This window comes from Pygocentrus nattereri, chromosome 19 (assembly GCF_015220715.1).
Source record: "Pygocentrus nattereri isolate fPygNat1 chromosome 19, fPygNat1.pri, whole genome shotgun sequence".
NCBI lineage: Eukaryota > Metazoa > Chordata > Actinopteri > Characiformes > Serrasalmidae > Pygocentrus > Pygocentrus nattereri.
The window spans coordinates 7,646,584-7,660,668 of record NC_051229.1 but is presented as its reverse complement, the minus strand read 5'-3'; the positions used below and the strand labels follow the sequence as shown (position 1 = coordinate 7,660,668).

At 43.8% G+C, this 14,085-nt stretch overlaps 1 protein-coding gene across 10 annotated transcripts in view; it reads right to left on the bottom strand.

Annotated features, from left to right (window-relative positions):
- The window catches only part of mib1 (mindbomb E3 ubiquitin protein ligase 1), an 83,149-nt gene that overhangs the window by 36,568 nt on the left and 32,496 nt on the right, over positions 1 to 14,085 (bottom strand). For all 10 annotated transcript variants that reach the window (XM_017702489.2, XM_037531277.1, XM_017702490.2 and 7 more), the window contains 2 exons: positions 13,720 to 13,917; positions 11,731 to 11,882 (listed from right to left, as the gene is read on the bottom strand). In XM_017702489.2, the coding sequence (XP_017557978.1) occupies positions 11,731 to 11,882; positions 13,720 to 13,917 (350 nt within the window). The remainder of the gene's footprint in view (positions 1 to 11,730; positions 11,883 to 13,719; positions 13,918 to 14,085) is intronic.

Genomic DNA, 14,085 nt, shown 5'->3' with positions numbered 1-14,085 from the left:
CGGAGCACATTACACCTGGCAAACAGTCAATTCTTGTAAGACCCATAAGTACAGGGCAATTGAATAGCAGTACATTAGACCAAATATGCATTAATTGAATAGCACTTCACACAATGCAAGAAGAATTTTCTTGAGCGTAAAATAAGTCGGATCTGAAAGGCACAGAGCAGCAAACAAAAAAATGGATTGTTAACCTGGTATATTAAGGGCCAATCCCATTTCACCCCTTGCCCCTACCACTTAGCCCTAGCCCTCTGTTTTGTGTGTTCACGTCTAGGGAGCAGGGTGTCCCAATTTTTTGTTTTCTTCAAAACAAGCATTAAAAAAATAAAAATAAAAAAATCGCTACTAGCATGCTAATGTACTGGTAGCTAGCTAGCTAACTAAGTTTTCCATTCCACCTTTTCCTCTCTCTGCTATCACTGAAGACGGGTGGCCTACAGAGCAGTGCTAGTAGCCTGTTAATGAAACTATTTTTTTTTTTTGAGGGTTGTTCCATTTCGTAGGGCAAAATTTCAACCAATTGTAATTCAGTTCTAAGGAGTTAGAGTGACACTCGAAAACAAGGAGCAGGGGCAAAAAGAATAAACGGGATTGGGCCCAAGAACTAATTCACTTGAAATACAGTTTGGAGAAAAAGATTTTGGCCGATTTAAAGCAGAATAAGAATAACTTTCATTAAAATTTTTGAAGTAAAATGAATGAATTTATTAAGTAAATAAAAGTCATTAGGCCATTATGAAAGTGTCTTTTATGCTGCTCAACATTATGGAGAGCTCCACGGGAAGAAGAGAAGCCTTTGGGTCAACTACTTCTTGAAGATCCACACTATAATTCAAAAAGGGACATTATGCCAAATGGTAAGAAAACATTACTTTGAAAGATTAGTCAGTGCCTTCAGCAGCACAATTACTTTCACTGGTGTGAGAAGGCAATGGAAAAGGGAGGAGGGTGTGAGGGTTACTGGGTTATTACTGAGGGTAGTGTACAAAACAGTTGAGGACACAGCAAAAACCAAGCTGAAGGAACACTGCTGGATGGCTAAAACCAGCAGTTACACTCAATGACGATACTTCCTAATTAAACATATTTTGGTGGCTGTGTCTCGAGACGGTAGAATGTGGCACTTGAAAATTAATAAAGGCTTAAAAGGGAGGAATAAAATCTGCACCCCTGAGGTAATACTTTCTAGTGCCCCAGAACGAAGATAAAATGGATGCTGGCTCCAAGCTGCCGGAAAAAAACAATAGCCGAACTATCTTTGGCAAAGTAACAGGTTTGATCTACATTGCTTTCTAGTACTCCACCAAGACAAGACCCCAATTGCCATTTTGTCTTCCTCACACTTTTGCACCCAACTGCGCATGTTACTAAGTATAGAGGTTAGCAGAGGGAAGATCTACTGTACCATATGCAGCATAGTTCCAGCGCTATTTAAAAAGAACATGGGGGGGGGGGGGGGGGGGGTGTGTTAAAAAGACGCAATAAAAAAAAAAAAAGTAGGGGGAGGGGTGTTTAGAAGGACGGGGAGGGGGAAAAAGAGTGAGGGAAATAGAAGTGGGACCATGAGAGACCACTTTATTTGGCAGTACTATAAATAGAGCAGCGAATGGCAGCCAGGCAAGCAGGTCCTGCACGAACGCAGGATAGCTGCTCGCCTTGCAGGATGCACAATCGATAGGTGGAACGTTGGATGGGAAGCTTCCCGGAGCTTGTGCGTGTGCATCTGTGTGGCTGTGGGGTGGGGGTGGACTGCTTTGGAGGGTGGAGAGGGGGGTTATTTTTTGCACTGGTTGACTAAATATGGTCACAGGGAGGTGAGCGAGACAGAGGAGAGGAGCCTAGTGACTGATGTGAGCGTTTTTCAAATGCTTCCCTGCCTGTAAAGCGGTAACAGCTTAGCTCTCTGCACTGCGAAAGGGGATGGTGGTCGGCCCCCTTTTTACAACTGCCACCTTGACCTTAGCCCTACAAAAGATGCAGAGTGCTCTGAATAGCCAGGAAGGATTCTCTGTTACTTATGATATGATTGTTTTTACAAGACATACGTCCACTACACACAGAAGGAAGGGAATCAAAATAAAGATGTATCTGCCACAGAGGGGTGCTACTCCTCGAATACTAAGCAGAGTGCAGATCATGTACACAAGCTTAAAAAGACAGATCCAATGACAGATCCTTGTTGGGAAAGAAGCTGCTTTTCACCTTTCCTCATTTTTCCTGCCCTCCAAATTTGCTGACAACAGAAAATATGGTATTACTGAAGCATTCTAGGCAAATGTAAGATGGCAAAATAGCCTCTAAACTAAGAAAATCTGTTTGAAAGATGCAGTTCTCAAACACAGTTGGGCTTTTCTAGCAGTCTTGAACCTCGTCGCAAAATGCCCTGAACATGCACATGGCGGAGATGGCAGAGGGAAAAGTGCTGCAGTTTTATCTGCTTGGTTTTAGATCGGCAAAGGCAGCTTTGCGTGTCAGCATGATGCCTATCCACCCCTTCTAAAGGTAAGGGTGCCTTCTCCCTCTCCAGCTCAACTGCACCCCTCCCCTCCTCCCTTCAGCAGACTTGCATGCTGCCTCTCTCTACGCCACACTATCTCACTACCCCCCTCAACCCCACCCCCTGGTTAGAGCAGCTGATTCAGCGAGTCGGCATGCGATGGCTGCAGCAGCTGGAGAACTCCGGAGGTCGTTATGGCTCTTCACACACTCAAGAAAAAGGAGGGGAAAAAGGGAGGAGCACAGAGAGGAGGGAAACTGTGCTGACAGGTAATATACGCTCCCTCATGCCTGCCGCTTCCCGGATAAGACTTTTACCCCAACCAAGCCGGATGGTCCGCATTGACGTCTTCCACCTTTCTCTCTTTTCTCCTCCTCATCCCTCCGGACGTACCGTAAAAGAAACCGCATGGCTCGTCGGCTCGGGTGTTGCGTATGTGCATGCAGCATGGTCGGTGAAAGGGGGAGCGGAATTTACTGTTCTGCAGCAGTGCACTCGGAAGAAAAAGAAGTACTTTTTGGACAGCACCTCAGGGAATACAGAGGGGCTCCCCTCTCAACTAGCAGGAACAACCTCTCTCAGGAAAGGCAATGTGGAAGCAGGTGAAGGTGGAACCGGAGGAAGTTGCTACCATCCACATGGATCTGCTTGCTGGTTCACTCACTACTCTCTCTTCCTCCATACTCCACCTCCTCCTCTTCCCACTCCCCTCCCACCCCACGCAATTCCAGTGCTGTCCAGGCAGCAGGCTGCTGCAGCACAGCACTCTCTGGCTCATTAGCCCCTCATGGCTGCAGCGCTATAGCTATCTAATGACAGACTTGTTAACTCAAACTCACTACTCTCTGGATCAGTTTTTTTTTCCTGCACTCTTTCTCCAATATAGCCTGGACCATTCCACTTTGGGGTACTTCCAAATGGAATACAGTTCTCCGCTGGGACAGTCACACACCTTGCGCTGCTTTTTTCCACAGTGGCCGATATATGTTTTCGTGGCGGTCACCATTAATTTACGGAACATTTTTTTGGAGTTTCTGGACTGTTTCAGGACACGGTAGGGGGGAAAAAGGTGTATATTATCTGGAAAGATGCTGATGGACTTTGGAATCATGGTGGGACGTGAGTTTTAGACAAGGTTGGGGGTGAGAACAGATTGACAGAAAACAGCTGTGATGGCGTATTAATTCTCTAGTTGGGTGGGAGCGGGGAGGGTGAGGTGGGTTGACAGGGCGGCTTCTGGGTATGTGTGTCAGTCACTGAACCCTTGACACCCAGGATAATAACCCATTTTCGTGTGTGCCTCTCTGCATGCTCTCTAATCGCCAGGCAGGGGCAGGGCAACAGTGCTGCAGTGCCACCTCTACTGCTGCATGTTGGGAAGCAAACACCCCTCTTTTTCACTCTTGCCCATAGTATGTGGCCTTAAACCAAAAGAAAAGCTCTCTCGTTCGCTCTGCTCCTCGGATCTCTCAGATCTCTGTGACATTTCCTAAATGGGACGTCATACTTTGAGCCGACGCCTCCCTCCTAATTCCAACCCTTTCTAACACTGGCGTCACCAGGCATCCAATCATTAATTGCTCAGTTCAGTCATGCCACGCCAACATATCTAACTCTGTGAAGCAGTAAAACTCATCCAGGATTTCCACCATGGCCCAGAATAGCATGTCTAAGTGCCCTTCTGTTATTTTTCCACCCTTGCCCCTCTCCTACTGGCCCTGGTGTGTGATAGGCTTTTTGTGAGGGGGGGGTGGTGGTGATGGTGAATGAGGGCCAGTGCAAACTTGTGGAATGTGTGGAGCTGGAGCAAAGATTCATTAGAGAGTTACTGAACATTTCACACTACCACTCAAACTGTTATTGATCTTTACCGTCTAGCCTCAGAGTTGAACAGCTGCTTCTAGAGTAAACAGGTGACTATGTGAAAATACATGAAAGCACATGAGTTTAAAATTAGTAACCTGCACTACTAAAGAAACGAGGGAGGGGCTTAAAAACAAAAAAAAATTAGCACACCCAGTCCAATCCACAAGTGCTGAGTGGGCATTAGCCCTTGCATGTGACCTCTGGCCTGGTCTCTGCGCCTAAAGCCCAAATCCCACTCACAAAAGCTTCCTGTTCCACTTGGATCAACCTCGTTTTAAACATCAGCAACCAGTCTGATATATGACTGGGAGATGCAGTCAAACAGATTACTACAGGGAGATGAAGAGTGGCAAAGTTAAAGGGTGTGAGTAAGTGAGGGAAGAGAGTGGGTACAAAGGAGCTAAAAACGTGTGCCATGTATGGGAGGTTTATTAACCTTAAAATGTGCCTTTATTGCCAGGATGGTAACAGTGAACTTCCGAGGATCTTAAGGAGTACTGGAGCCAAATGGCAAGGACGTTCTCCCTTGCTGTACTGTTTTTGTACTCTCTTTTTTCCAGGACAAAGGATAGTGGTAACCTTTTTTTTTTTTTTTTTTTAATTTGCAACAGAAGTCCTGGGCGTTCTTTTCTGTATTCCCTATGGATTCTCTCAGATCTCTAGAGGACAAGCAGGGTCACTGGACCAGACGGCACTGTGCGGACCTGAACACATCTAAATGTGTACTGGGGAGAACAGCCAGTTCTGCTGGGTCTGGGGTGAGAACAAGCCTCTTTTCTACAGCACCACCACTGAAAGTGACCTTACACTATAATGTATATCGCCATACCACGGCATTGTAATGTGGTGTTTTTGGGCTTAGCTGATAGTAATCACAGAATACAAAAGATTGATATATCTGCAAACCAAATGTTAACAGAGCAAATCAAACAAGGTAAGGACACTGAGCTATGCTTGGAGTTACCTACTTGGTGTACATACTTCTTTATGTGCCCATATGAACATACGACAGCTATGGAATGTAAAGAAGTATGTATTCTTGGTCGGGTGCTAATCCTCAAATCAGGACTTTTCTCTGATTTAACATTCTTTGTTACAAGGGTTACTGTGTGTAAGTATGTGAAGACTGTGCAATACTGAGGTGAAAACAGTGTTGAATAAGAGTGCAGAGGTTTACTGCAGCATATATTCTAGAGGAAGTTACAGCTCCCTGTCAGGGACTTCACCGGCACACCAACATGCTCCTCCCTAATAAAGCAACTTGCATGCTAAATAGCCCTTTGCAGCAGGTAGTCAATAAAGTTCATAGGCCAGTTAAGGTAATATTTAAGCCTATATCATTTTTTTTTTTTTTTTTTTTTTTTTTTTTAAATGGTGCATGGAACAAAATTCTACCTAAAAAAGGTTGCGTTATATGGTTTTATGATCCTTAAAAGAGAACAGTTTCTAGTCACTTCTACCCAAAATGATCAAGACAAAATGCAAGAAAAGAAAAACAGCAATTGGAACAGGGGTTCTTTTATTATTGGAGAGTTTGCTGCATTATGGACCTTGAAAAGCTGCCAGTCGCAACTTGGCCCCTTCTTCCGTGGGGGCAGTGGTATGTCGGAGCTAGTACGAAAGATTAATACCATAATCTTTTCCAAAGGTCCCCCCCTTTGCCTGAAAATGAAACAAAAGGGGGTCAGCTGGGGGCAACTTTTTTGCCCCACGAAGGTGGGAAAAAAAAAACAAACAAACAAAAAAAAAACACTGGGACTTGCTGATGGTTCCAGAAAGGTGCAGAGCGCTTGGCTATTAACCCAAGGCTTCGCTACAATGCATGACCGTACAGCTGCCCACTCCACCCATGACCATCAACCCCCCTTCAACCAACACTGCATACCCCAGCCCCTCCATCTCTGATTCCTGTCCCCATTGTTCACGTTTGCAAGGCTTGCCAAATGCTTTGGTGAGCTACAAAACAGTCAGATTAGGGTATGGAAAAGTGACAATGTAGGATCAGTCAGGTCCGCCTGTCAGCTGATTTCAATTGTTGCCCACCTCTACAAAAAGAGAATGGGTGTTGGGGGGACAGAAGAGGGGCTGCACTATATTCTCTCATCAAACAGGCAGACTGCGTCATGCTCTCACACAGTTCCTTCATTTGACTTAATTTGGTTAGAATAACTGTTGCACAGATATATGACAAGTCATAGAAGTTCATTCTTGATAAAGCGTCTAAGATTTGTTTGGTAGTAAGGTAGTAAAATGTGGTTCAACATGCAAAGCTTATTCAGGTGAGCAGGTACCAGTAATATGCAGAAAACTGTAGGCAGCATCTGATCCAAATTTCACACTTAAGTGAGACTAACCTACTTCTCTACTTGAAACTTTACATTGTGGTGCCCCACATTGTTTCCTTTGTTGAGGTCATACTTGATTTATGAGCATAAATACAGCAAAAGCACCACTGTTACTTCTCGCAATACAAAATCTAGGTTGTTAAGACAAGCTGGTGAAAAACTTAAGTTTCGTCTACTTAAAACAGCAGGGAACAAATAAAGGACAACTTTTGTATTAAGATTAAGAGTTAATGGCTTTGGTCATGATTGGGCTTAAGAGAGAAAGTGGCCCATTTCTCTGAATTGTCACAGACACTCCAGTCTGTCCTCTGTGGTCTCCCGCTCTCTCCAGTTTTGTGCAGTGCTTGCTGTATGGGTCAGTCCTGTCAGTCATGTAGCTGTGATCCCTCTCTTTCTCTCGCCCTCAACCTCAGCCTGACTGACACCCACAGCAGATGCTGACATTATAAAATGTTCAGCTGCTGTCCCTGGCTTTTGCCCACTTATGGCCAAGCGTATCTGGGGTAGAGATTTGCCCAGGATGTTTGAGCAAGTGTCTGTCTACCGACGGGCGGGGGACTAGTGGTGTAAATAGCACTTTACTGACCTGTGCTTAACAAGTGCCATATTGAGCAGCAGTGACCCCACACATTGAGACAAACCAGAAGACATCCAGTTAAAGACGCTTCCTTTTGCTGAAGTGCAGTTAGGCTATTACATCTTCCAAAACAATGTGCTGGTGGAATATTACAAAAGCCTGATGGTTTAGTTTGAAAAAGTGTCAGGTCGAAACCAGATGCTTGCAAGAAGCACAAATATCCGTGTTATTTTAACTTCACCACGGGAGCAGTTTCAGACGAGCCCCCGCCTCGCAACACTCTCCATAATTGAATTTAGCTGGAAAATTATCAAGGCTTTGCAATGTATCCCGGGATGACAATATTGGTAAAAGTTAGGAGTTTTGTGCTACTAAGTGAGCAGCACATCGCTGCAGCCTAAGCGGCACTATGCCCACACCAGGCCCCGTCCATCAGCAGCTGTAATTGCTACATGACTCCCGGACATGTGACTCAAGTGTACCACAAAAGATTATTATTATGCTTTTTTTCTGGGTGCAATTTTTCTTTCTCTGCAAAAGTGAGAAAGTGTTTGAAGGAAGGAAAGAAGGGGAAGATCACTTGCTGGAGGGTGGGAGGGTGCTGAGATGCAGCAGGACGTCGATAAAACAGTTGCGACGCAAGCTGTCCTGTACCCGTGCTCAGGGGAGGGGATTCCTTACAAGTTTCCATGACGAACCTTACCTGGTAACCATGAACCTAAATATTTCCACAGGAGTTCTTGTCCCGTTTCACTAAGCTGGAAGCTGGACCATGCAATCAAGCACTTCTAGTCCGCAGGATGACCAATGGAGAGGTTTCCCCATCTGTCTTTTGTAATGAACCCCCCAATGCTTTGCTAAAGCTGGTAAAATGGAACCAAATCACCTCTTCAATGGATTTGGTCCCCTTCAACCAGCTGTAGCTATGCTTTGATGACAACAGGAACTTTCTGGATGGCTCCTACTGTTAAGCTCTGACTGCACTTTCTCTTATGTGTTTACTTCAAATGTGAATATAGTGAAATGACAAAGCAGCAGCATTATAAACTCTTAAGTAAATGTCACTGACTTTGCGGTGTCGTTCAAAACGCTTTCTTTTACAGAAATAAAACTTCAGTCAACCCAAAAAACCTTTGCTACCCATTTTTCTCTTCTTTCAATGTTGTCCAAAAGACGGTCTGATTTATCAAGCTTGGTTGAAGCACAGGGGTTATCCATTTTTGCAGGGCGGGACACACTGTGCTGAATATAAAATGTTGAGGTGCAGCATGGCGCAGAGGTGGGCTAGACCATGGGGTTTGAAAAGCACACGTGAACAACTGAGACTGCCTTTTACAGGAGGGGACGGGGAGTTAGAGAGAGAGAGAGAGAGAGAGAGAGAGAGAGAGAGAGAGAGAGAGAGAGAGAGAGAGAGAGAGTGAGAGGTAAGAGAAAGAGAGAGGAGAAAGGGAGACAGAGAGACAGAGACAGAGAGAGGTAAGAGAAAGAGAGAGGAGAAAGGGAGACACACAGAGAGAGAGAGAGAGAGAGAGAGAGAGAGAGAGAGAGAGAGAGAGAGAGAGAGAGAGAGAGAGAGAGAGAGAGAGAGAGTTACAGCATGAGCTCACTGCGACACACCCGGGATCAGTAGCCTCTCTGCCTCTCAATAATCCTCCTGCTCACAAACAGCGGGAGAGGAGTGGAGATAAAAGCCAGATGCTATGGTAAAGGGGGGCTGTGTACACACATATAGACATAGAGACACATGCACACCAATGACAGACAGCTAGATCAGTGTATCCTCGCACAGCGTTGCAACAGAGGCAGTGCTAGGTCTTTCGGAAGATCTTCTCTTCCCTTCTCTCTGCCACACACTCCAGTTCTCCTTCTCCCACACTGCATTACAATGCTGTCCCCAATTACTCAAATTCGTCACCATATTATGCTGACCCTGCCTATCTGCATGGCTTGATGGACCAACGCCACCAAATCAGCATGAATAAAAAAACATCCCTATATTACATGACCTTCAAAGGAACTTTTATCATTAAATCAAGCAGGGGATCCAAAACCTTTGCGGACTTACACTGAAGTCATTACTTGTTCTCACAATGTATAAGCAAGCATCACAGGGGAAAAACAAATAAACACATTGGCAAGCCTGCCTGTTTCTTGTGGCTAAAAAGTCCCAGCAAATAATCAGCTTTAGTTTCAAGTACCTCAGGTCAACTTATTCACCACAAAAAAGCTCACTGACCAGTTGTGTACATGACCGCTAAAACTTGGATGCAAATCTGTGCATCATCCAACAGTGTTCCCCGTTGCGATAGTCTGGGATAGAGGGAGCCGCTTGAGCTGGTGAACAGGCAGAGACACTAAAGTCATTAAAACAACTGCCTAAACTATTTTTTAAATCCCAGAATCATGATGTGCCTGCATGCAGTAGTGTATTTGAGAACAGGGCTTCACATAGTAATTAACAAACAGGTTGACCCATTTGCAGGGGAGTAAAAAAGGATCGCGAGACTTATAAAGCATGCAGCGTTTGCCTCTGCAGGGCCCGTTAGAAGTCATGGGCTATTAATCGTATTGTTTACAGTGCTGTAGCAGCACTGGCTTCCAGCAGTCGAACAAAGCGCCATGGAGAGGAACCAGGAGGCTGCAATAAACACATACGCACACCGAGGAAAGTGTGGATAACCGAAAGCACTTCGGGGAACTGAGCTACACAGATTAAACAATGTAAGAGAGACAGTGAAGCCTTAAAGCAAATCTAGTCAACATGCAAAACCAACCCTTCCATGAAATAGCCCAAAAACTCTCTACTAGTTTGTTTGGCTTTTTTTGTCTGAAAATTTAAAGAGCTCCAGATTATGAGATGCACATGTAAGAAAGGATATGCAGAGAGGCGGGCAATACTGACATACAATATACATCACTTTTTTTTCTGATATCTGAAGTTACAACAGAAAAAGTAAGCCCATATTTTAAAAATGCTATCAAAACTACAAACTCATTTATTTGTGTCCAGTATTTTACATACTGAGCTGCACAAAGTCCAATTATACAGGACTAATTATGCTCTTTGTAATCAAACATGTAGTTGCCAAGTGGTGTTGAAGCACTGACACTAGCCACAATATGCTCAAAAAAAAAGTACACACTGTCATATCGTCATCTTGCCCAGCTCTAAGTATTCATGCATGTATTTTGCGCATATACATCTCATGCACGCACATGAGAGGGACACGTTTTGATCCGCTACTCAAATTTTCTGGCACCCGTTCAGGCTCATGTGATTCGTCTCTCTGTTTGGGATTCCTCTGTGGTGTTCCAAGTTTCACAGAGTATCCACAGGCCCACCAGCACTGAAAGCACTTGGGCCACCATCAGGAAGGCACAACTAGGAAAGGGTACAGAGATGCTAGTTCTCTTCTTGTTGCAGCTCTTACTTGACTTAAGAGTGGTTCAACCAAAACAGGCCTGAAGCAAAAGGTAATTCTTTGAAAAAAGATGCACGACACCAAAACGCAGTACATGCAGACTAATGTAATGGCTCCCACAAATGCAAACCACAGAAAGTAGTGAGGACAGCATCAAATCTTAAAAAAAAAAAAAAAAAACTTTTGAGGAGGAAAAAAAAAAACAGAAAATGTAGCTGTAGACAAACAAGACTAAACATTATTGGCAAGTACACGTCAAGAAGAACTTCTAATCAATCACATTTACAAGACGGACAGCATATTTGATAAATTCCACTGGGGTGCAGCCACCCAAGGCGCAATAAAGTATGGGGGGATGGGGGCTGAAGAGACTGCAGAAGAGACGCACTTAGGACACAGGCTCAGGATGAGCCACCACTTAAAGAGACAGAGTTTATCTTAAAGGGGGCCGAGTTTTAACTGCAGCCTCAGTGCAGGCTGGAGGGCTGTTCGGAGAAGATTGCGGCAGTGGGAACTCAAGTGAGAAATAAGAGTAAATGGTGAGCTGGAGAAGGGCTATATATCTTGAGGACTTTCTGATGATGATAGGACTAGGCTTAACTCCAAAGCAAGTCTCCACTGTACAAGCATGCCATAAATACTGACATGGGCACTTTTTCATCCACAAAGTCAATAAAGAGGATCCCCATGTTGCTGTCGAGAGATTGAAGGAGAGATTGATTAAAAAACTCATTCCCATCATCCTGGACTGGTGTCCCAAAACCACCTCAAAAAGTATCAAAACCTCAACAGCTGTTGGGCCCAGCAAAAATAAATAAATAAATAAATAAAAAGAAATAAAGAAAGAAAGAAAAAAATAAAAAAGGAGATCCGTAGGTCACCCAGCACCGGCTCCAACGTGAGCAGATATCACAGCCAGAAATAAATCAACTTGCACGTACCTCATCAAACCAAAGCCATGACAACTCACTGCAAAGAAATTAAACATAACAAGCTAATGTAACACAGAGGCAGCCATACCTGGGGTTCCCCCGGAGCGCAGCGTGATGTAGGGCATTGAAGCCATTGTTATTGGTGATGGTGACGTCAGCACCAGCCTCCAGCAAAACCGACAGCATGTCATCCCTCTTCTTGCTGATGGCATCATGCAGAGGTGTGTCTCCTTCTGAGTCCTACAGGGGGCAGCACCAAGTCCCATATTAATTTAGAACTCCAGTATCACGGCTCCTAAACAAACAAGTAAGCATCTTTTTCTCTCCTGGCCTGAGCTGGTTTCATGAAAAATGGGAGAGTCCAAAGTGAGGGCCAGTGCAAGAATTATTTTTTTATGCTAAAAATTCTGAAAATTCTCTACACACATCAGTCTGGCAACAGTGGAAAACGAAATGTTCAAGCCTAACGAGAATGCTAATAACCCTCACAGTTTAAACAGTTTGAAAGCACAGGGAGATTCACTCGAAAGAGGTCCCGAATATTCTGTTGTAACTCCTGTTACGATGAAGGAAAAAAAAAAATACGCTACATACCTTGACGCATGTGTAATCGATGGCGTTACATGTGATGCTGGAAGTGATCTCCGTTTTCTGCCACAAGTTGCTAATGGAGGTTAAACATCAGGGGGATCATGTCTTGTTCAAAGCTCCACATACTGAGGAGCACACTGCACGCTGTTTCGTTCAGATTGCTTCGTCCTAGCGAGAGTTATTACGGAAAATTCGTGGCCTCTTTTGAAGGAATCTCCCTGTGTTTTATTTATTTTTTTAACCGAGACATTAAATTAACGGTAAAAAATTATATTAGACTGCTCACTGCTGAGTAAAGGAATAAAAGGCCATGCCACCACAGCGCTAAGCACTCAGTAAACACTTCTACACGTTTGTCTAGTCTGGAGCACGAACAGTCACAAAAACACCCCCTTAAAGCGAAGGGGAAGAAAAATTCTCTGCCCAGGAAAATAGATGGTTTTGATGGAAAGCAAAGCGGAGGCTTAAGGTTGCCTTAAAATATTCAAACAAAATCAAAGCCGCCTGCAGTGCAGGCGAGAGTGGAAAGAACATAAGTGAGTCTATGATTCTCTGAAGTCTGGTCTTACTGCTACTCTTAATAAGATCATTTCAAAAACCTACAAATAAGAGTATTAAAAATGCATAATAAAAAAAGCAGTTAACTAGGTAGGCATAGGAAATGCTACAATTAGTTAGGGCTTCAAGAATGTTTTGCATTCAAGAGTCCGTGATTTCTAAATGTCTATAAAGCAGAGATTGTATCATGGCAGGCTTTTAGTTATTAATCTTCATCTAAAGTCTCACCCCTTCTTACAGCTCAATGAGTGAAGATGCTAGACAATCAACTGTACTTAAAAGCTCACCCCTTGGGGGTTCATGCTATGCCCATTTTATGTTTTCATGTATCAAATGCACTATACCTGACTGAACTCACTAATAACCAAGTGCTCCACAAGAAAAACAACAATGGCAGGGGGGCTAAGACAAGGACTGGGAATTATGCATTCATTTATCATAAAGGTTAAAAGCTATAGTTTAAAGAAAAAAAAAAAGTTACAGAAATGCTCTAACCATTTAATATAAAGACGGGCTGTGAAGACAGTCAATGTTGTTACTTATAAAAACATATTAAGGTGTGCTTTTATTGTCATTTAATTTAAAAAGTGCTCAAAGCTCTGTAATGTTCATATACAGAATAATTCATGTGGTCATTCTGACACTACAATGTTGGATGCTTCTATGATTTTGTTGCACCATAAACGAAGAGATTTTCATAGATAAAGTGTGGTAAAATGCAGCATTAAATAAAATACCGCAGATGTTTCACAGCATGCATGAACATTTAAAATGAAAGCAAGTTAGGAAAAAAACAGGGAAGCAATCTACTTTAGTCGATAGTTAATCACAGAAATAATAATTCGTTGCAGCCCTTGTGAAAACAATTACAAACACATATAGGGCATCATTTCTTTAATTATTTCCACAGCAGTATAATGTCCGTTACCTGAAGGCTGGGGTGGCAGCCGAAGTCGAGCAAGGTCTTCACCACCTGGAGGTGGCCCTTGTTGACAGCAATGTGCAGCGGTGTCTGTCGCCGCTTGTTTCTGGCATTCAGGTCGGCGCCGCCTCGGTGCAGCACCTCAATGACAGACCCCTCGTCTCCAAATGCAGCATGATGGACTGCTCTGTCTCCATCTTTATCCTTCACAAAATGCATGTCAGTTAGCACATGACATATCTTCAAGATCAAACAATTCAGGTATGAGGCTACTAACCAAAGGAATGCAGGAATGTCTAATGTCAGACAGGAGTGTAAGGGTCTAAAACCGCTGGACAGTGTTGTCTTAGGCATGACAAGTTACCTCGGCTT